This window comes from Mastigoproctus giganteus, chromosome 13 (assembly GCF_048544385.1).
Source record: "Mastigoproctus giganteus isolate SK-2022 chromosome 13, ASM4854438v1, whole genome shotgun sequence".
NCBI lineage: Eukaryota > Metazoa > Arthropoda > Arachnida > Uropygi > Thelyphonidae > Mastigoproctus > Mastigoproctus giganteus.
Window position 1 is genome coordinate 154,309,852 of NC_143587.1, and position 24,532 is coordinate 154,334,383.

The 24,532-nt window shown below is 37.2% G+C and overlaps 1 protein-coding gene across 1 annotated transcript in view; it reads left to right on the plus strand.

The window, feature by feature from the left end:
* The window catches only part of CaMKI (Calcium/calmodulin-dependent protein kinase I), a 269,499-nt gene that overhangs the window by 129,854 nt on the left and 115,113 nt on the right, over window positions 1-24,532 (plus strand). The window contains exon 4 of the mRNA XM_090388015.1: window positions 18,115-18,253. Within this exon, the coding sequence (XP_090244141.1) occupies window positions 18,115-18,253 (139 nt within the window). The remainder of the gene's footprint in view (window positions 1-18,114; window positions 18,254-24,532) is intronic.

Consider the following 24,532-nt stretch of genomic DNA (forward strand, 5'->3'; position numbering starts at 1 on the left):
TTGCAAAACGATTTTCCTTCCTGAAGCTGACAATGCTTTTTGACTATGTCGTGATCATGCGAATGAAAATTACCAAATAGGAGTGAGCATGAAACTTAAATAGGGATTATTTGTATTTGCGCATGCACGTAAAAGACCACAAATCGGAGATCAAATGTGGCCGGCGAACATTAACAGAATTTGTGTGTAATTTAATTTCTGCAATTAACAGTCGCATATAATTACGTTGGATACCAAGTATTTTGGCCTCATTAAATAAAAAAAGTATGTTTTTCATTAACGTCACAAAAGGCCAATTCTGATGTTTTTGAACGAGAAGCATGAATGAGGCCGCATGTTGATTAACACAAATTCTGAGGAAAACGCGTCGAACCTTGATAAGATGAGTAGCAATCACCGCACAAAATGTTGTATATCAGGTCGTTTATTTGTGTTGCGAACGAGGAAAGGGCTGTGCGATTGTTCAGCATACTGTGTAATTTCTGCTTTGGCCTGGCCACAATTTTAAATTCGGTACCTTTAAAGAATCTGTTAAGCTGTTTGTGCCACTGTTCAACATATGGGACAGAAATAAAGTATTTTTTGATATTACTATTGTTGGTTGGTGTAATATTTTGTATCCTATCCTTAGCTTGTACCCTAATTCGGTTTATTATAACAAGGGATAACCCCTGTTTAAATGGGCCCCTCCGTAGCCAGGTGGGAAGGAGCAGCAGTGCGTAGCACACGCTTCTTGATTAGACCGGGGTTCGAGCCCATCACCACCAAATACGGAGGATGCGGAAAGATCAGGGAATGACCCCGCATATCCCGGAGCAATATGGCCTTAGTTGCTAATGCTCCAAAAAAACAAACAAACAAACCCCTGTTTAAAAATCTGTTGGTTAATATTTGTATTTCTGAGCCCAAAGCAGATTCCGTCGTTGAATATTTATAGGAATTTAGAAATTGATTAAAGATCATAGATCTTTTGTAGGTGAACAGGTGATAGCTGTTATAATGTAGAAGCATGCTGGTGTTTGTAGGTTTTCTATAGATGTTAAATTGGATTTTATTCGAGTCCCGAGTAAGTTTGAAATGTAAAATGTCTTGGATAATACTACTATCAGTAATAACTAGAACAGCATCTAAATACCTCCATAGTATGTGATATGGAGTAGAAAAGGCGTCAAATGTATATGCTCAATCATTGAGAGATAGATCTCAGGCTCAGTCCCATTGGCAAACCAAAAATTTGTTTGTATACTTTGTCGTAAAATATAGTTGTGATATAGTTGGCCTCAACTAACAGTTTAATTAAGTGAAAAATTTCTTTAATAGGAAGCTTTGTAACTAAATCGGAATAGAGTTACTATTTAACATATCCCAAATAATATCTAATGTGTATTCAACGTTTACATTCGTATATAACGAGGTAACATCTAGAGAAAATAAATTGTCATTATTGGCAAGTCTACAGTCCTTAAGGTTATTAAATAATGTATCGTAGTTCTTAATCCCAAATTGTATCGCCTGTCTAAAGGGTTTTATAATGTTATATACACGTGTGGCCAAGGATGAAAATGCTGAGTTTCTGTAGTAAACAATCAATGGGACGAATAGGAAATCCAGTCTTGTGTAATTTTACCTGACCGAAAAGTGCAGGAATATTGTATGTTCTGGCCTTCAATTCCTTTAACTGAGCCATAGTAATGTAGTCATTTTTTTGATACGTGGTTAACGTTTTATTGTATTGATTGACCAAATTTGTAAATAGTTCCGGGTCCACTTAAGATAAGTGGAGGTATCTGAAATGACTGAACCTAACTTATTAATATAATCAAGTTTATCAACTATTACAACTATATCTCCTTTATCTGCCCTCTGTATAATAATATCTTTATTTTCCTGAAGTTCGCATAAAGCTGAACTGTCGTGTATATTCAATTTTGCAATTTTACAAACATTTTGTAATTTTTTGTTTAATTTTTAATTGCGTTAATTTGTTTTTTAATTGTGTTCAGTTGATTTTTAATTATTTTTACTGTAATGTAAGATTTTCGATTTGTTTGTTTTAATTTCTGGTGAGTATCATACAGAAGTGTTCTACGTATTATATTGAGGTAAACTTCTCTTATTATTTTACTAATAAAGAGAATGTTCATATGTTGGGATGCAGATCTAGTCCCGACTAGGGCATCACAACAGGTCATTTGCAAATGGCCTGCTGTGATGTCCTTACATGTTTAAAATGTGGTGCAAAGGACCTGAGATAATCATGTAAAGCTGCAAAACCAACCTGCATTAATTACCAAGGAGCGCATCCTGCATGCTCTCGAGCATGCCAGATGTGGAAGAAAGAAAAGAAAATATAATGTCTAAAAGTAGAGCTCATCTCATACCTGGAGTCCAGTAAAGCAGTTAAACCAGAAAGTATCAATAAGACAATATGCTGAAAAGATTGCAAAGAAATGTTGAATTGGGACCCAAATGGAAATGTCTGTCCACCAGAAGAGTCATTCACACCCATCTGCTGAACTTCCCCTGAGCTCAGAAAAACCAACACAGAAATCTCAGTCAGCTCCAACTCCAATATCGATACATTCTAGTGTTCCAGCATTATGAAAATTGACCATTAAAGTAACAGTACCAAAAACTCAACTGCCAACGGTAGTACAAGAAAATGATGTCAAAACGAAAGAGGTATCCAAGACCGATAAAAGTAAGCCCTCAGCACTTCGGAAGCTAACCAATGGATCCACCAAGCCCACTTAATGGCTAAATTCCTACAATGGAATTATCAAGGATTCTGACAAAATGCAGAAGACATTAAGGCATGTAGAAGCATGAATCGTCATGTTTTTGCTTACAGATCTACCTATATCTTCAAACAAGATTAAAGCTGGTTATCTGAACTGAACAGTATGTCCATATATTCCAAATGCATTAAGGTGCTTCAAGTGCCAAAAATATGAACATTTACAAATGTGGCCTGCCATGGTGCCCTTGCATGCACAAAATGTGGTGCATAGGACCATAAGATCACATTGTGTAAAGCCTCAAAATCTACCTGCATTAGCTGTCAAGGTGAGCACCCTGCCTACTCTCAAGCATGCCAGAGGTGGAAGGAAGAAAAGGAAATACAACTAAAGGAAGAGCTGGATTCTCGTGCCAGGAGGCCAGAAAAGCAGTTAAACTGATAAATAGCAATAATGAATGTATCCTAAAAAAGCTGCCAAGAAAATGTTCATTTGGGACTCAAATAGAAATGAGTCCCAATTGAACAATTAGCAATGAGTTCCATTGCTCGCTATTTATTGAGCTCAGAAAAACCACCGTAGAAAACTCTAGGCAGCTGCACTCCAATATCAGTTCCTCCTTCTGCTCCAGTGTTACCAAAATGAACTGGAAACGATGATAAAAAAAAAAAAAAAATGGATGTCGAAACAAGGGAGGTACTTAATGACTCGGTCTTCTAAATCTTTGCGGAGTAGGAAATGGATACAGGACAGTGTCCATACTTCCCCAAAAGAGATAAATCCAAGAATGATAAAAGTAAGCCCTCTGCACTTCAGAAGCCAACCGACAGATCCACCAAGCCTCTGTATGTAATGACTAAATTCCTACAGGGAATTAGGCGCCTCTGTAGCCAGGTGGGCAGGAGTAGCAGTGCGTAGCACACGCTTCTTGATTAGACCAGAGTTCAAGCCCGTGACCACCAAATACAGAGAATGCGGAAAGGTCAGGGAATGACCACCACATATCCCCAGAGCAATATGGCCTTAGTTGCTAATGCTCCTAAAAAACCAAATAACATAACCTACAGGGAATTGTTATGTATTCCCTGTAGGTAGGCAGAAGATGTCAAGGCACTCCTTGCAAAAACACGAACCAACTTGCTTATGCTTATAGGAGCCTTTAGCGCAAATGATGACCCCAGGATGTGTAACATTACTATTATTCGCAAGGATAGAATTGGTGATGGCCCCACTCATGGAGGGGTCGCAGTCCTCGTAGGTAACCACACACACCATTTCAGCTTCTGTGACTTACTACCAGCTTAGAGGCTGTAGCAATTCAAGGAAGTGTAATTACTATTATTTGTAAGGATAGCATTGGGGATGGGTGTTCAGCCTTTGTAGAGGCTGTAGCAATTTGACTTAATCAAATTGCTGTAGCAATTTGAGTAAGTCAAATTGATGGTTAGTAAAAACTCCACAGAGTGGAGTTTTTACTAAACATCTGCTCTATATATTTGCCATCTGGTACTGATATCCCCCCCCTTCTTATATCTTGGGGATTTTAATGGACATAACACTTCCTTCTACTGATGTTAGCACCACCCCACAGGGGTAGTGCTAACATCAGTGCAAGGGAGATGAGTCATAGAGCATATGATCACATACAGTGGCTTCTCCCTCTTAAATGTGGGAACAAGCACCTTCTTCCACATGCCTACCCATATGTTTTCTGCAGTTGACCTTTCTTTCTGTTCCCCTTCTCTTCTACCTTCACCTACTTGGGAAGTGGAGGAGAACCCATATGGAAATGATCATTTCTCCATGATAACCAGCCTAATTAATGGAAAACAGTCTCCTGTTAGATTACCATGGTGGGCGATTGATCAGGCTAACTGGAATGCCTTTCAACATCTGGCAAATTTTGACATCACCGTCTATAGGAGCCTATCAGTGATGCAGTTATATACATCACAAAAAGTATTGTCCATGCAGCTGCAATTGCAATTCCAAAAACATCCATCTGATTTCCATTTTAATTCGGCGCCTCCGTAGCCAGGTGGGAAGGAGCAGCAGTGCGTAGCACACGCTTCTTGATTAGACCGGGGTTCGAGCCCGTCACCACCAAATACGGAGGATGCGGAAAGGTCAGGGAATGACCACCGCATATCCCGGAGCAATATGGCCTTAGTTGCTAATGCTCCTAAAAAAACCCAAACCAAACCATTTTAATTCCCAACCCATGGTTGAATGTTGATTGCAGAGTAGTAAAAAAGGCTCATAACAAAGCATGAGGGATATTCTGATGATATCCTACTATGACCAGTCTTCTAGCTTTTAAACGTGCATGAGCCAAAGCACATCAGAGTCAAAAGGAATCGTTGATCTGTTTCACATCATCTATTACCCAGATGGGAAAAATCTGGAAAATGAATCAAAAATACACTGCACACTGGTCCTGGAATATTATGGATATTGTATTGCAGACTACTGCAGTAGCCTCAGCAATGTCATCTTACTTCACAGAGTTTCTGGTCCTTAAACACAAAACCGAAAAAGTGGCCCTTAATTTTAAATCAATGGGTTTCCACCCATATAATGGGCCATTTACTATCCACAAGCTGAAAGGCCCCTGGTGTTGATAATTATAGAGTTTTTCATTTTTTCCTGAGTTAATTTCATTTTCTGCTATTTTCTGCTAGCGTACCTAACAGAAAGGAAAGACACCTTTCTTCTTGTACATAGGACTAACTAACGCACTAACAAATAACCTTACTTTATCGCTTGGTCACTGGTAACACCGCTCCTGTTTCCACGTGGCGGGGCGGGGCTGGAAACCTGGGAGAAGAAAGCCACCCTCCCAGGGCTAAAAGGAGCAACGATGGACAAAAATAAACAGTCCTCATGTGGATCTTATGATCCAGATCTAGACGACACAAATATATCCCATGCTAAGAGACAAAAAAAGAAGGAATGGATAATACCCCTCCTCTCTTTTTAATACTACACTCCTCCACAGACCAACCATTGAGTAAGTGGCTCCATTTTTGATACAGAAATGTCTCGAAAATGTGGCCCTCCAAAAATGGTTCTACGATTAAGATCCGGAGATTTATTAGTGGAAATGACCGAACGTGGATATGCTAAGAGACTTGAAAGTATCTACTTTTGGTAGAATTCCCACGAAGGTTACCCCACATGCTACCTTAAACTCCTCTAAAGGGGTAATATCAGAATGAGATCTATTAAACGTATTGGAGGATCAACTTGTGCATGAACTAAGAGATCAAAATGTGGTACAAGCCAAAAGAATTGTCATTAAAAAAGATGGAGAGCCTGCTCCTACATGGACAGTGATACTAACATTTAAAACACCAAATCTACCTACTGCCATTAAAGCTGGTTATCTTAGATGCCAAGAATACATTCCAAATCCAGTCCAGTGCTTTAAGTGCCAAAAATTTGTTTATTCACAAGCTGTCTGCAGAGGTGTAGCTACTTGTGCTACAAGCGGATCAAAAGAGCAGATACACACACAAACTGTAACACTGAAATGCAAATTTGTTCTAACTGCCACGGTAACCACTCTGCCTTCTCCAAGGAATGCCCTCAATGGAAAAGAGAAAAGAATATTCAAAAATATAAGATTGAGCAGAAAGTATCATATCAAGAAGCTACATTTTGCAGTACCTGCTAAGTCATCTACATATGCTTTATTTGTCCAACGACTACACTCAGTAGCAACTCAGACTGACTGCTCAGTCCCTCCAGATATCTCAATATCTTATTGGGCTCAATCGCTCCTCTCCTCTCCTCATCAAAGGAACAATCTACTCTCAAATATGCTACTCAAGAAGCAAATACTCCTGTAACAATACCTCCAGATAAGAAACCTAATGAGCAATCAAAAGAACGAGCCAAGAGCCCTGAAAGAAGCTGTTGTTGTTGTGGGGGTTTCATGGCTCATAAGCTACTTTGGCTATAATGCGCCTAACCTGAAAGAAGCAACGCAACTAAATATATGCAAAGTTTCCGGCATCCACTTGCCCCATACTTCTCCTTCAACCCATGCATGGTACTAAGTACTATAGGTTTTGATACCTTTCGTGTTTGGGGTTTTCATTAAAAAATATATATATCCGATACCATGGATATTGATGAAGAGGTAGATTTACAATTGTTGTGAGCTTTGGTGTAGGCAGAAAATGAAACTGAAGAATTAGAAACAAACCAATTACGATATGCAACATTCTTCTCTTGAACAGCCTTAGCACATTTATTGGAAAACCAAGGTTTGGATAAAGGAAGAAATTTTAAAGTGAACTGTGGGATAATTGACACCAAGGAAAAGAAGAGAAGTCTCACAGGTCATCCCATTTTGCATTCTTGTAATGCCAAACAACACGAGGTTGGGAATAGCCATGAGATAAAGGTTCCATTGGAGAAGCGACAACCAACAAGTTGTGATCTGGAGTGCCTAAAAGACCTCTCACTTTGACCGTGTACTTAGAAAAGTTGTTTGTGAGAAAAAGATCAAGCATATTGGCTGTATGATCAGGATTGTCCGGTATTCTTGTAGGTAAATGAACAATCTGTGCAAGGTCATTAGTAATTGCAAAAGCCTCAGCATCTCGACCAGCTGGGTCAGTGTGACTAGAAAACGAAAGCCAGCTGGAGTTTTGAACATTAAAATCACCAAGGAAAATTACCTCACTGTTAGGAAAGTTGGACTGGAGAAAGTCAAGTTGCAAAGAGAGGAATTCAAAGAGCTCCAAGTGATTAGTGTAGTTGGGAGAACGGTAGAGACAACAGATGAATTTTACACAATGAGGTAGAGAGATTTTAAGCCAGAGAAGATCAAAGAGAGGAGATTCCAAATTGCCAAGTCTCTGACAGGGAACATCAGAATGGACATATGCACAAGTACCACTTTTGAGGCGAAAGGAATCATACAGCGAATATTTTGGACATCTGAGATGGACAGTAGTTGAATCAATCGATAACTGAGATTCAGTCAGAAAAAGTACATGGGGTTTGGCAGACTGCAAGTGGAAATGGACATTGTTGAGATTAGAATTGAGATCACATATATTTGTGAAATGAATTAGGAAGTGCTTGGGAGGGTTAGATCTTTTCACAGATAAGCTTGCTCTGTACTTGTGCATGGAGGTTATATCCAGGATTACTAACAGTCCCACCATCATGAAGATGTAAGCAGAGAATTTGGCTGTCACAGACCGTCCGGACTTGTGTCCACTTGACTTGAGTGTCACCTGAATATCAGTTCCATCAGTGTTTTAGACTCCCAGGTAGCAAGTACAGCTTGTCTGGCATATGTGAGAGAATGTCTGTGACAACCTCAAAGACCAGCCTCCTATATTTGTGCTATACCAAAACCAGGGAAAGATCCCCCTGTAGTTCAGAATTACAGACCCATATCATTGACAAGCTGTTTGGGCAAAATCTTTGAAAGAATGGTGCATAAGAGGCTCACCTGGATTCTAGACTCCCAAAATCTTCTTTCTGATCACCAATATGGCTTCTGCAAAAACAAGTCTACCCTGGATTTACTGGTTAAAATTGAATCCAACATATGCAGTGTTTTTTTTTTTTTGTTATGAGACAGCATCTAGTGATGATCAACCTAGATATTCAGAAAGTATTTGATACTGCTTGGCATCATGTTTATTATTAAAGACTGCATCGGTGAGGTCTGAGAGGCTACCTTCAAATAATTCAGAAATTTTTAAGGTTATGCACTTTTCAAGTCCGATATCGAAAAATGCTTTCATCATCTCACATTCAAGCAGAAAGTGTCCCACAGGACTCCACCCCGAGTGCTACCCTATTTGCGATTTGGGTCAATAATGTATTACAAAATCTCCCAAAAACTTTTCGAAGTATACATGTATGCAGATGAACTCACCATATTCTGCCAATCACAAAGTATTAACACTATCGCAAGACAGTTAAAAATTGCTCTTGCCAGAATAGAATCCTGCACCTTATGAAATGGATAACTTCTTCCGAACCAGAAATCCACCACTATTCACTTCTGTAAACTACGCTCACTTAATCCTGATCCTGAGCTAAAGATAAGTAATGTGCCAATCCTCTTGCTCAAACTGTCCATGTTCTTGGCCTGATATTAGATAGGAAACTGAACTTTCAAGCACACATGGCCTATCTTTGAAATATCTCTTTGAAGAAATTGAAGATCCTCCTGTGTGTGTCATCCATGTCATGGGGTGCTGATAGATATACCCTGATTCATCTCTATAGAGCCCTCATCATGTCTTGCTTGGATTATAGCTTTCTCAAGTGTATGACTCTGTGAGGAAAAGTACTTTAGAGTGGTTAAACACCATCCAGCACAATGCTCTGAGAGTTTCTCTGGGGGATTTCAGAACTTCTCCAGTTCAGAGCCTTTACATTGAAGCCCATGAACCTCCTGCAGTCTTCTCTCATCCTAATTGGAGATGCCTGTACAATACCGAATGGGAATTATTTTACAATATTAAACCAAATGAAAACTGACCTGCTCCACTTAGACTTAAAGAACTTGCTCAATCGTGGAATATAGAAATCGGCAATATATTTTAGGACATGACACCTGATTTACCTTGAACAAATATTCTTGGAATTTACAATGACTATTTCCATCAGTGGAGAAGAGACAGATGGATCAAAAACTGAGACTCAAGTAGGTGCTGTGCCAATCTTCCCTTCATTCACCACTTACCAATAGAAATGGTAATGTCTCATTACCAATAGAATGCAGTATCTCCACTGCTGAACTTTGTTATAAACTTGGCTCTGGATCAGATTATTGAGCTTTTAATTATGCCTTCATTAATATACACTGACTCACTCAGTGCTGTCTCTGCTCTAAGTACTAATACCAATTCGTCTTTCCATGTAATAAAACAAATACATTCTAAACTACATACTAGCAATGAGTTGAACCAAACTGAGACATTCTGCTGGATCTCAGGGCATTCTGAGATAGCAGTAAATGAAAGAGCAGATCTTGCAGCCAAGCAACCAGATACTACTATTTCACAGACTTTTAAAATTCCATATACCAATTATAAACATTTTATCCATAAAGTATGTTATAAGAGCTGGTCAACAATCTGAAGTGTTATCCAGGAAACAAACTTTACCAAATAAAACCGGACCCATAGCTGTGGATCTCCATTTCCAGAAAAGCATGCGAGAAGAAATAATTCTTGGAAGGCTAAGGATTCCGCATATTCACCTCACTCACATGTATTTCTTAGCGAGTGACAGCACCCCACAATGCACATCACAGTCATGTACAACTGACGGTTCTTCATTTATTAGTGGACTGTCCTCACCTTTTTAATATCCACTCAAACACCTTTAAATCAATTACAAATGCACAGTGATCCTAATAAGAAAGAACTGTTTACCTTCCTAAATTGTATTGGAATATATAATAAAATATAACAGTTATTACAATAAAGTTTAAAATATCATATTAACCATTAGAAAGACACAATATGGCCTTGGCAGCCTGTGTGTCGTTAAATTCCACAACAACAGCCATAGCACACTTATTGGAAAACCAAGGTTAAGAAAAAGGACAAGATTTTAAAGTGTAGTGTGGAATAAAGGATTCCATCCCTACAAGAATAATTTCAATGACATGATCTAAGCATATGTTGACATCAGAAGTTTTGAAACATTAATCCGACCAAAGAAAAGAAATGTTACAGATCATCCCATTTTGCATTCTTGTAATGCCAAATAACATGAGATTGGGAATGGCCATGAGAGAAAGGCTCCAGTGAAGAAGAGACCATCACGAAGTTGTAAACCGAGGAGCCTAGAGTGGCCTCACCATGTCACCTCACTAAAGTTACCTCACTCACTAACTCACCGTGACCATGTACTTAGAAGGAATGTTTGTGAGAAAAAGATCGCGCATGTTAACTGTTTGATTAGGATTGTCTGATATTCTGGTGGGTGAATGAACAGTCTGTGCGAGGTCATTAGAAATTGCAAAAGCCTTGGTATCTCAACCAACTGGGTCTGTATGACTAGAAAACAGAAGCCGGCTAGAGTTGTGAACATTAAAATTACCAAAGACAATTACCTCACTGTTTGGAAAGTTGGACTGGAGAAAGTCAAGTTTCAAAGAGGCAACAGATGAATTTGACAGAATCTCTGGTAGAGAGATATAAGTCAGAGAAGATCAAAAAGAGGAGAGTCCAAATTACAAAGTGTCTGACAGGAATATCAGAACGGACATATGCACAATATCACTTTGAAGAGAAAGAAATCATACAGCGAATAAGTTGGATAACTGAGATGAGCAGTGGTTGTAAGTGGAAATGGACATAGTTGAGATTAAAACTGAGACCAAGTATATTTGTGAAATGAAGAAGGAAGTGTTTTTGAGGTATAATTTTTTCACTGGTAAGTTTGCTATATTACTTTGACAATTCGTAGTGTTCAAGCTTCTGAAATATCAAGAGCAACTGCCCTTGACATTTTTGGGGGGGGGATTATGCTGTATGAAGTAATGAAATTTTTAGATATGACGTATACATGTGGTAAGAATATACCCAACTGCTTGACATAATGTGGCCTCCATAATTCCCCCCCTGCATACACACTAGTCGAACTTCGTCCAGTCACTATCTGGCAGAATACAGCCAGTGACATTATACACTAACTCATCCAGAAACCTCCTAACCAATAGGTTTAGTCCAGTGCACTAAAAAAATACCATTTTAGAGCTGTACCCTCAAAATGTAATGAAGATTGGATCTTGCCATGATGTCCATCATAACCTCAAAAGTCATCAGTGATGATTATTATTATAATTAGCCATATGGTGCAAGGAAGCCTGAGGCTTTTGCTGCACCAGCAAAAAAAAAAAAAAAAAAAAATTCTGAGAGAGAGAGAGAGAGAGAGAGAGAGAAATAGAAGGGAATCACCAAGAAAGAGAAGAATATTGATATCCAGCTCAGGACCCTGGGTGTGCCAAGCCCATACTCACCAGATGGAAGCCCCTGGGGTTAACTGCATGATGGAAGAGATTTGGGGAGCTTGCTGGAGATTCTCTGGTGGCTAAACGTGGGTTCTATAATTTTAAGCTTACGATAGTGGTAGTGGTGTTATTGCACTGATTGATGAATCATCTACCACCTATTATCGCCTGATAACTCAGGAGTGGCTTTCTACCGTCTAGTGTGGGTGCCACATCTTGACTCTACTTACATTGGTTTGCACCTGGGTGGTCACCTCCAGTATACTAGGTGCTGATTTTCAAGACTTGCACATGGGGGTTATACCCAGGGTTACTAACAGTGTCACCATCATGAAGGTGCAAGCAGAGGATTTCGCTGTTGCAGACCATCGAACTTTACCAAAATTTGGTCCATTTGACTTGAATATTAGTTCCATCAGTGTTTTCAACTCCCAGGTAGCCAGCCCAGCTTGCCATACCTGATAGTATGGCAAGTGAGATTTTACATGTGAGAGGCTCAACGACCAAAGGATGGTCCTTCAGCCTGTCACAGACATAGGTACAACTATTTTCCAACCATTCCTAAGAATGGTTGGAGAATAGATGTGCCATTGCTAATAATAATATTAAGATCTTTTGCATTTCTAAATGAGAACACAGCAGAGAGCTGGGAGGGAGAGAGAGAGTACATATATATTTCCCGTGATTCTTAAGCATTTTGAATTTTTATGAGAAAAAGAAATTGGAAGGTAGTTAAAAAGACAAGGCACCAAGAGAGATCCATTTGTTCATTGTTTCCCTTAGGCAGGAAGCTGTTGAGTGGGGTAATTGGAAGGGGGCTAAGCTTTTAAGAAAATTTGGTTGCACCACTATACAAGTCTGGCAGTTCCACGAGCTAGTATAAAGTTTTTTTTGTGTCTAACGCAGTGGTTTTCAACCAGAGTGCCGCAACAACATTCCAGGGGTGCCACGTAATTTGGATTTAAGTTACTTAAACTTATATATATTTTTTTTTCGTTATAAAAAGGGACATCCTTATTGTGTTCCTTAAACCACAATGACAGTATTTACATATGTCAACTGATCATTCTATTTACAATTCCAAAATAAAAAAATTACAAAAACCTCACATTATAAAAGATAACAGCTTCATTACACACAAGATTACGTTATGGTTAACATTTTATGCTCCCTTGTCGAGTGGCACTCGACATAACACAAACACATGCCTCAGGAATTATATATTGAAATAAGCTCGATGGTATCATATAACATATTTTTTTAATATTACACACACACACACACACACACACACACACACACACACACACACACACACACACAATCAGATCTAACAGGCAGAAAATTGAGTAGGGATGCCACAAAATAAAATAAATTACTTAAAGGTGCCATTGTTAAAAAAAAAAAAAAGGGGTTGAAAACCACTGAACTAGTAGAATAAATAAAATCTTGATTTCTTGCTTCACGTGATAATGAAAAACCATGATTACTACTGGTTGGGGAAGAGAAGGGGGATGCCACAGAAATCTGAAAAGCTGCTTAAGGGTGCCGCGAATATAAAGTTCGGAAATACTGGTCTAACGGCACCAGGGGTTCTCCCCCATCTTTGCATAATATACAAAGGGTACTAGGAAAGTTTTGCAATACAACTTTGTTTATTTAATTTTTTCAAAGTAATTTCCTCTACATTCAATACACCTCTCCATCCTCCGAAACCAATCTTTAAACCAGTTCTGCCAAGTTTCACTAGGGAGTAAAGCACACTCGTTGTCCCAAGCCCGTAGAAGGTCCTCATCCCTGGAAAACCGCCTCCCTTTTAGCTTCATTTTCACATGCGGGAACAGTGCAAAGTCGCAGGGAGCAAGGTCTGGACTGTAGGGAGGGTGCTCGAGACGTTTCAGTCCTGTCGTGGTCAAATATTCGGTGCAGGCTTTGGCGCGGTGAGCTGGAGCATTATCGTGATGGAGGTACCAGGTGTCCATTCTTGACTTTGGCCGCAGGTTCTTCATAGATCCAATGACTTTAGGCAGGCATTGTTCAGTATACCACTTAGCTGTGACTGTCTTCTGCGTGTCCAAAACGACACATTCCACAATTCCACTCAATTTGAAAAATACAGCTATCATTTTCTTCTTTACAGATCGGGATTTTCTGACAATTACGGGTGTGTCGTCATCATCAAAGACCCAAACTTTGTTTTGAGCCTTGGTCGGCAGATCGTAATAGTACAGCCAAGTCTCGTCACCTGTCACGATGTTGTTCACATACCGAGATTGTCCCTTATCAAACTTTTTTAACATCTCCCGGCATCAAGTCACACGTCGTGTCATCTGCTCTTCAGTCAGTTGATGCGGCACCCAGAGAGAACAAAGTTTCTTCACGTGCAAATGATCTTGCAGAATCGAACGAATTGCTGGTGCATTTAGGCCCAAAGTATCCTCTATCTGTTGGTAGGTCACTCGCCTGTTTTCGTCAAGCATTTTCCTCACAGCAGTAACGTTTTCCTCCGTAACTGACGTTCGTGGCCTTCCCGGCCTCTCAGAATCCTCCAGAGTGAAATTTCCCCTTTGGCATTCTCTATACCACCTGAATATCGTTGTACGATGTGGACAATCATCATCTAGTGCAAGAGTCATTTCTTCTAAGCACTGGTCTATGGTTAAACCACGCACGAAATTATACCGCAAAACTGTCCTTATCTCATTTCATGACCACGATGCCATCGCAAGCACTTTACACTCTCACTACTAATTACTATGCACATATGAACATGTCTCAACATGCAGCAACAAGCAGCTTCCTGTGATTCATTGTTGTGTCATATTGCAAAACTTTCCTAGTACCCTTTGTACATTGTTGTGTGAAACAACACTGTTGAGGCCAGAGATTTAAAAGTGTGTATAATGTTAAAGGTAGTAGTTCCATGAGCTAGCTGGAGGCATTCACAGAAAGACCAAAAATTAGATTTCTCAAATGGGTTTTATGATTGGAATAGTCTTTGTTTAATGATCCTGGGCACATGTTTTGAAATTGATTTATACTGTAAACTCGCTAACATTTTCTGAACTCCCTTCTAGAGATAACAGTAAACTTCCAGGAAACCCATTGCCTGTTGAGGTACCAAAATATTTTTGGTCTGCTTAAGTTCCACTGGTTGAGAAACACTAATATAAGGCAACACAGTTTGGCCTTAGCATCCATTTCACCATTTATCTCCCATACCACCACCACATCGATCCCTTATATATACTTCTGCTAGAAAGAGCATGTTATAGCCCATAGGTAATTCACCACAATGCTCTCCATATAGCCTCAAGGCACCATTGAAATTTCACAAATTTCCAGCTTGTACACAACACAGTGGACCCCCTACTACATCTTTAGCAAGATTAACTACTCAGTATGTAGTCAGCAGAAATATGCAGTCAATTATCACATCAAAATTGGTCCTCTATTCATAAACCAGCAGGGTTGTCTTGCAGACTCTTAGTTTAAGTTTGAGAAAAATTATTTATGTGGCTTCTTTACAGTTTTGGGAAAAAATATTTGCTGTGGTTGCTGACTATACCTTTATCTATCTATTGCCTTACAAAATGGAAGAAAAGAGACATTTTTCCATTAACATTTCATATGTCTCAACTTTGAAAATAGAAATGGTTATCAGATATATGCAGATGGATCAAAATCAAATTGGGTCAGCTCAGTAGGTGCTGCAGTCACTTTTCTACTGTCAGTTATATCTGTCTCCTTGCCTCTTGTTTGCAGTAATTTTACAGCAGAACTATATCCTTTTACAACCTTTAAACTAAACTCTGATTTTAGCCCTCTGTACTAACTCTCTTAATGTTGTACTTGTGTCACAGAATAGCTCCTCACACAACCATTGATTTCAACACCTTAAGAATCAGTTTTTAGATTCAGAAAGTAAATTTATAAAAACAGGTTGCTATATGTGGGATTCCCAGCCATGTTGGAATCTTGGGAAATTATTGTGCGGGTCAAGCTGCCAAAAATCCAGATCATAATACACATGATAACTTTCAGTTTGTGCTTTTTACAGATACTAGGAACATCTTCTGTGCCAAATATACTCCCATTTAGATACAACTTTAAATAGATCAACCATGTTGAGGTGTACAAGGACTTGAATGGTTTGAGCAGGCTCAGTGCACTACTTCCACTTGCGGAAATTAAGAACCTGAGGGGACAGATTCAAATTGAGGAAAGGTAGTTGTAGAATAGATGTGTGGTAGTTTGCCTTTAGCCAGCGAGTAGTTGATTGCTGAAACAGACTTTCATCCATTGTTGTGGAAGTTTGATAGCTTAAATAAATTTAAGGCTGAACTAGACAAACATTTGGAGTGACCAAATGGATGAAATGAGAAGGTGGGGTTTTTTTTTTTTTTTTTTTTTTGCCTGATGCTCTATAAGCTTGCTTTCTTGCATCATATGCCTTTTGTATTCTATTTCATGGACAAATAGACACAAAGAAGATATATTGATAAAACTTTGTATTTGACATAGATTTCTTACACGCACACACACACGCACGCACACACGCACACACGCACACACACACGCACACACACACACACACACACACCCCTCTACTTCTGAGAAAATATCTGCTTCATTCTCTCTCTCAGCTACTACTCACAGCAAGGCAACTTTGTTAATTATAACTGATTGTCATTGTGATCTTTGGCAAACCTGCAAGCTTCTCTAACTCTCCTTCTATATTTAAACAAACCTAATCAAATTGTTAATGTAAATTAAACAGTTACAAATAACAAATGCACTTTGATAGTCTAACCATATTTAACAAAACTGGATAGTGATAAAGACTGACAGATAGATAGACACATTTTGGCTTTAGTTGTCCCTGTGTTGTAAAACAACATAACAAAAAGAGAGAGAGTGAAACTAATAAAAAAAAAAATAATAATTAACTGTTTTATAACAGTTTTTAAGCTTGTTTTTTTTAACTTGTGAGGCTGTGAGCAAAGCAAAAAATACACAAATTAAAGATAAGAAAATAAAAGATCAGAAATTTTGATCTTCAGAAATAAGTTTTTCTTATTTCTGAATCTAACAAATTGATCCATTTAATTTTTTGGAATGCATTTCTAGTCAGAATCCTTGGATTTGACTTGATAATAGCACCTGGCCTTGAGACTCGCTTACTCAAGATACTGAGGAGGAAATCCATGACTACTGACAGCTGGTCTCAAACCCTGCACACTCCACTCAGTACAGCCTTGCACTCTTGCTATCATGGTTACTGGGACCCACCAGATAGATAGATAGACACATTTTGGCTTTAGTTGTCCCTGTGTTGTAAAACAACATAACAAAAAGAGAGAGAGTGAAACTAATAAAAAAAAAAATAATAATTAACTGTTTTATAACAGTTTTTAAGCTTGTTTTTTTTAACTTGTGAGGCTGTGAGCAAAGCAAAAAATACACAAATTAAAGATAAGAAAATAAAAGATCAGAAATTTTGATCTTCAGAAATAAGTTTTTCTTATTTCTGAATCTAACAAATTGATCCATTTAATTTTTTGGAATGCATTTCTAGTCAGAATCCTTGGATTTGACTTGATAATAGCACCTGGCCTTGAGACTCGCTTACTCAAGATACTGAGGAGGAAATCCATGACTACTGACAGCTGGTCTCAAACCCTGCACACTCCACTCAGTACAGCCTTGCACTCTTGCTATCATGGTTACTGGGACCCACCAAATTGATCCATTATTTTATGGATCAATTTGGTGGGTCCCGGTCTTGTCAGTGGATCAAATTGATCCATTGACAAGACCATATTACTAATGAGAAATAATAAAATCTGTAAATAATATCCAATCTAAGATTAGCAAAATAAAGATACTTTAGAAAGTTGGCAATTAACTAAACAGAATTCAGAGCAAGAACTGTAATAGTCTTAAAAGTAGACAGAAGAAAGATAGGCCAATGATGTTAAGCAAGCATTAGAAAAAGAGGACTTATTCTGGCTAGGGCTAAATAGTCTAACAGTTAATGGATAGCATGGAGAATAAATAGTAAATGTAAGGTTGATAGTCCAAAAGGACTGATTTTTAATGTCATAATTCACCCACCATGTATATAACAGATTTGGATGATGAAATAAAATGATCTGAACTTAATGCAAAACTTTAACAATAAAGTTTATTATTTTACTATTTAATTATTATTTAACTATTATTTGTTAATAGCTAAATAATAATTTAGCTATTAACAGAGATTATAAAAGATTTCAGATTTCATATAAAAGATTTCATATTTTACTGGTAATTCTGCTGTATACAAAAATAATTAAGCAATATTTATTATTATTATTTTTTTTTTCATTTAAGAGTTACAGGTGGAGAATTATTTGATCGCATTGTTGAGAAAGGGAGCTATACAGAAAAGGATGCTAGTGATCTTATCCGTCAAATACTTGAAGCAGTTGATTACATGCATTCACAAGGAGTAGTTCATAGGGATTTAAAGGTATTTAAATCTATTTTATTTTCAAATATTTGTTAAGTGTTTGACAGTTCTGGTTACTTGCTTATGAACTTTGTTACAAACTTAAAAAAAAAAATATATATATATATCTCTTTTTATATCCTTTAGAGATGTTAACTCATTTGCATTATTGTTGTTGTTGTCTGTCCCAGACATACATACTCTGGTTCTGTTCTCCCTGGACATTACATTGAAAACCTCCCAGACAAAGTACAGGGCATCTGTAAATTATTCATCTGATTATGAAAATTAATATTTTATTTTAATAATTATTGTAAAATGATTTGCTACACTTAATAAAACAACTCAAAGAATTTCTTATTACACAACTGCACTTCAGTTAACTTTCACATGAGTACTGTTGGTGGTACTTAAAATGTCAAGACATTCTATGTGCTACCCAGCTGATCTGTCAGTTAGGAAATTCATTCACCAGATATCACACTTTTGGATTTCTTTGTATGAGGCTATGTAAAGAACAAGGTGTATGCAAAAAAAAGTTAATGTCACGGAGTTAGACTGAACTGAATTGGCAGTGATTTCAACTTCTCAAGAGATGCTTCAAAACACTTTTAATAAAATCAGTCTTGACATTCTACGTGCTACCAAAGGTGCCTATATGGAGGTTTACTGAAGTGCAGTTGTGTGATAAGAAATTCTGTTAGTTGCTGTATTAAATGCAGCAAATTATTACAATACCTAATAAAATTTTAATCAAGCTCATAATCAGGTGAATAATTTCATAAATATATATCTTCCATGGTTTTTTCACAGATGTTTCAAATAAAAGTGCCCTTTTGAAGTCTTGGTTATATGCTGACATTTCTTTTACTTGTATTTCCAATTAATAGCAGCTTTAATAGATGGTAGCAAAAAGTAGTTCTTAAAAATCAAAGGTGATCATAGTTATTGGCCATTTTCCAGTTTGAGCACAGCCAAACAGCTTATTCAGGATGATATAGATAGACTGTGGGGATGGACATAAAAGTGGCAGTTATGCTGTAATTCAGCAAAGTGCATGGTCTTATACTTGATAAAGTTAAATTAAAAACAGTAGATGAAGAAAGGAATTTGGGAGTTACAATGCAGTTGGACATAAAGTTATTTGAGGAATGTTGACAGGTTTCAGAGAAGACCTATGGTATCCTATCAATGATTTATCAACCATTTGCTTGTGTAGATAGGGGGGCATAATTCCACTGTATAAGGTAGTTGTAAAACCTCACTTGGAACAGTATGTTCAGGCATCTAAAAAAAGGCATTTGGGCTTCTTGAAAGGGTTGCAGGAGCTCAATATCTTTGTCCAAAACAGAGTTATGCTTTGGCTATCTTTGCACAAAGATGAACAGTGTGTCCGGGGAGATTCAAAAATTCAGTCATTTGAACAATGACTTTGAATATGTGGACTACAGCGTTTGGAAACTAAACACTGCGGAAAGACTTTATTGAAGTGTATATGGCTCTGGAGGTGAAAGTAAAAGGTCACTGAAAGTTTTCCATAATAATTGAATCCAGAACTAGGGGCCATAAATTCAAATTTTAGTGGAAGAGGTTTACACTTGGATTTCTTGTAGTTAGCAAGTTGTTAATTACTGGGATTAGTTGCCTTCATAGGTGTTTGAGGCTGATAATTTGGCGAAGTTTGGTGAAATATCAGACAACAGTTGACTCGCTCCTATGAGGATGGAATCAAATAGTCTATTTCATTTTTTTTTTTTTTTTTTTTTTTTTTTTGTTATTAATTTTTTTATTTTTTTGGCTGTTGCAGCAAGAGTTCTTTACACTATATGGCAAATACCAATTTGAGTTTAAATCACCTTATTTTCAGGAATTAAGATCCAGAAATTGATTAAAATTAAATTACATGATGTATAGATATAAAAGGTAGTACCACTGCATTAAAAAATAATAATAACCTATAAAAAATAAAAACCGTCAACTTGTTTATGGTTTTTATTATTTATTTCTTGATTTTTGGAAATAATTTCAATCAGATGTTGAGGAATTGGGTCAAAATATGAATAAATTAATATTTGAAAGATATAAAGTTTTTATTTTACAAATATTTGAAATATTCCATAAAATGAATTCATTCCTCGGAGCCAGCCGTAATGGAAACCTCAATACCTCATTTCATGAACCCATAAAACATTTGGCAAACTGAAATTGTACTTCTGTGGGTTCTTCTGACCTCTTGTTTTTGCACCATTTTTTGGCTTTCAGGATTGTCTACTCTTAGCAATGCAGAATCTTTTTCATTAAAACAGAGGCTTATATGGTTTTGTATTGAAACTGTAATTAGCTGGCATATTTATTATAATTTTACAATTATTATAATTATAAATTTTGCTGTTATAGTTGTTCTGTACTTTGAGTATAGTGGCATTCTGTTTGTGCATGATGCTGTGTGATGTAACTGTTTAATAGTGGTCACTTTCAGTGCAAAAATTTACTTCGAAAACTAATAAATATTTAAATGTTATTAGTGATGTAAACAGTATTGAAGGTGGTATAAGACATTATTTAATGTGAAAATTAGGGTCTGAAGCCAACTAACCAGGAGGAAACCTCTCCATATCTTCTAGGATAGGCTTGTGGGGAACTGATCAGAGTCGCAACCAACTATCCATTCCTCACCTCTTTTTTTTTTTTTTTTTTTTCAAAGTGTAACTTCTTAGTCAGAAGCCAGCTATATGGCTGTAGAATGAACCATTCTACAGCCATAGGGAAGTGTGCCATTATGGAATATTGTGGGATATAGGCTGAAACACTGTTCTTATATCATAAAACTTTCTAGTGATGGCTGACAAACTGACTTAAATTTATTAAAATAAATAAACACTGTTTTAGTATTTTATGTAGATATTAAAGTCAGTTTGTCGGTCATCGCTAGAAAGTTTTATGATATGGAACCTGAAGCTCAAGGCCTGTTTTCCAATTCCACTGTCCTTATAGTAGTACAAAGCATTTGTGACCCATACTGTCTGGGATGTAGTCCTGGTCAGTGACATCCTCATTGTGCTTGTCAGTGAACTGTGATACGCAACACAAAATATGTTCTTGGAATGAGCAGCTAGATAGGATTATCAGTTATAGAAGCCTAAACAGCAAAGAAGTGGAATTGGGTCAATGTGGTATCAAGTGTCACAAAAATGAAGAGGATGAATACTAGGCAGCTGCAGCTAAACAGTAATTTTAACTAAATTATTCTGGAAGTAAGATGCAGTGTAACTAGTTTTAAAGAAAGTTTTAATTAGCTAGGAAGCACAAACCAGTGCATTCACAAATGGCATTAGAAGATGTTCTTTTGGTTATGACTCAAGCCTGAAGAACTGTCTTGAATGATGCTCTTCAGGTCCTTGCTAGAAGGGAACTTGTAGATCAGACATGGCTAAACCATGGCTCGAGCCACATATGACTCCTTGACATTTGAACTGTAGCTCCCAGAGAAATATGCGCCAGAATAAAAAACATGTCTGAAAATTATGATTGTGTGGTGGGAGTGCTTTCAGGTCACAACTGAATATTAACACTCTTAATACAGTTGAAGGGCTTTATAGTGACTTTTTTTTTTAGTGCTCTAACATGTTATTTCAATGGGTGCAGTACGTCCTAGCCAATTTCCCATAAACCTAATACTATTTTATACTTATTATAATAACCTTGAAAAATGATAAAATTCTATATAACTTCCAAAAAGTTCTGCCACTTTTGTTTTTCACTTTTTTATTACAATATTTACATTTAAAAATGAAAGAATGCAAATTTGTCGAAGCTAATGATAAGCTTGAGCCTTACTGTAAGAAATCGTTATTGGCAAAATGAAATTAACTTCAACTAGAAGGTTATTTAATTATACAGTATGTGTATACTGTGTTTATTGATCTGAATTCTACGAAACAAGTAGCTTTGGCAGCTACAGACAAAATTAAGAATTTAGAAGTCATAGATAATGGTGTGGGTTCCCTAAAAGTGCACTGTTCACCATTCTAAAAGATCAAAAAAATGATTGAAAGCTTGGGGAAACCTACTGCTAGGATCAAAACAGTAAAGATATTCTGGTAATGGCTGTTGATGATGCATGCAAAAAATGTGTATATGAACAGAATCTTTTAAAAACTAAAGCTATATTAGACCACCAAAATACTAATTCAATCTTCCCATGTATATGTGTCCATAAATTGCTTGTATTCTCTGGTCAATTTGCCTGTTTTGATAGACAGAAAACCCAAGCATACGAGGGAAAAACTGCTATCCACATCCGAGGTTAACTCAACCACAGAATGAAAAAAGCTTATAAAAGTTCCCTGTGCCACTGACAGGATTTGAATCGAGACCTTTTCCATCTAGTATGGGGAGGATGGCAATTATATAACTACTGTGCTGCTATCTGTACAGACATAAGAAAGTAATATACAAAATTAACTGCAAGTAATGTCAAACATATTTCTAGCAAAATAGAGAGAACATTATGCAGAGATTGAAAATAAAATGTCCACACCAAATTACTAGAATGCAGTGTTGACAAAGTGCAATTGAAAATGATAAGAAACATTAAACCTATTCTCACCTAAATAGACACAAATGTGATGCACCATCATGTGGGCCATCATACATGTTAATAACTTCCAGTATGAATAGTTCAGTCAAGATAGACTGAGGCTATCTGCTGATAGGTTCAACCAGTTCAATCCCAATTTCTGAAAAATGATATCCCTCAGCAACAGAGCACCACAGCATTACAGTGAAGAGAATGAGAGTGCAGTCACTCTGGTGTTATCATCTGCATACCATGAAAAAACCACAAATATCTGTGACAAGACCTGATGAATCCCCACACAATGCCATTGCAAGTAATGAATTCTATTGATGTGAACATCCACTACATCTGTTAACTGGCTAAAATCCTAACATGATCTTTATCGTGACCACAACACAGCAAAATGTCTTCGGTTTCCTTCTTTTGCCACCAGTGGGCTGAGAAGTAAAGCTTTATCAACTCTTTATAAAAGAGTTTTTCTCCTGCATGGTAACATATGGTGTCACAGAGTAGATAAAACACTAATCAAGAAAAAATTAGACTCGCTGCAAAGGTTGATTCTACTAACCGCAGAACTACTTCAACTTGTGCCCTGCATATCATCATGGGTAACCTCCAACTGAATTTAGGAATTGTTTATAGGTAATTACTCTTTTGCCTAAGGAAACAGTTACCTTCAGAAATCTTGACCATCACAGTCAACCCAAGTAACAATATAAAACAAGAATAGAAGCAAGTACTTCAGAGCCTCTACCATGTGTGGAAAGCCTGTGGGATGTCACCATATTGGGTACGGCAACTTATAGACTTATCTGAAGTGTTCTGATTGGTTCCAGAAATTTAAGACTTCGCAGGCTGTCTTTCAAAAAAGCATGCAGCAAAAGGGCAGCAATCAATGTGAGAAACAGAAGGAGAATTTTTTAAAAATGTTTTGTTGACATATGACCAGAAAAAAATTTGTATACTAATGAAACAAAACTTTTTTTTTTTTTTAAGTTGCTATTTGATAAAACACTTGCATTTAAATGTGAAAATATATTAGCAGAAAAGACTAAACAATGAATTGCCATTCTCCTAGTAACAAACACAAACATGTCTGACCCCCAGAGAAGCTTTCTCTCATAATCATTGAGAAAACCCATAAGCTGTAGTGCTTTAAAGATTTGAAGACATTACCAACTATGTATCAAGCAAACCAAAAGGCGTAGATGTCAACAAAAACTATGGATAATGGATCAGAGACTTAGATCAAAAGATTTGTGGGGAGTTGAAAAATTTTGCTGTTTGTGGATAATAGGTTCCTCATTGCCAAGTAACTGGACTACATGCAATTGGTGTTGAGTATCTGTCACCTAATATGACATTTTTTTGGCTTTGATCAAGATATAATCCAGGGCTTAAAAAAAAAAGTTGAAGAATACTATTAAATGGAATTGTGCATTGTATACTGGTGACCTTTAGGTGTTATATTAACTCTGTATAAGTTATGAATTTATAGTGCTTAATTTGAGTGCTTATTTTAAGAGCATGATTAAATGTATTGTGTTAATGTTAATTGTTTGTATAACTGCATGCATGACAATTTTGCTTGATTGGGGGGCTTTCTGTTGCGTCTGCATTTCGCGGTGATGGTACGCTCTAGTCTGTTTCTGCATTTTGGTGTATGTATCAGTAGTGAGTGAAAATTCGGCAGCTCTTAATTGCAACTGGCCCCAAGTGCC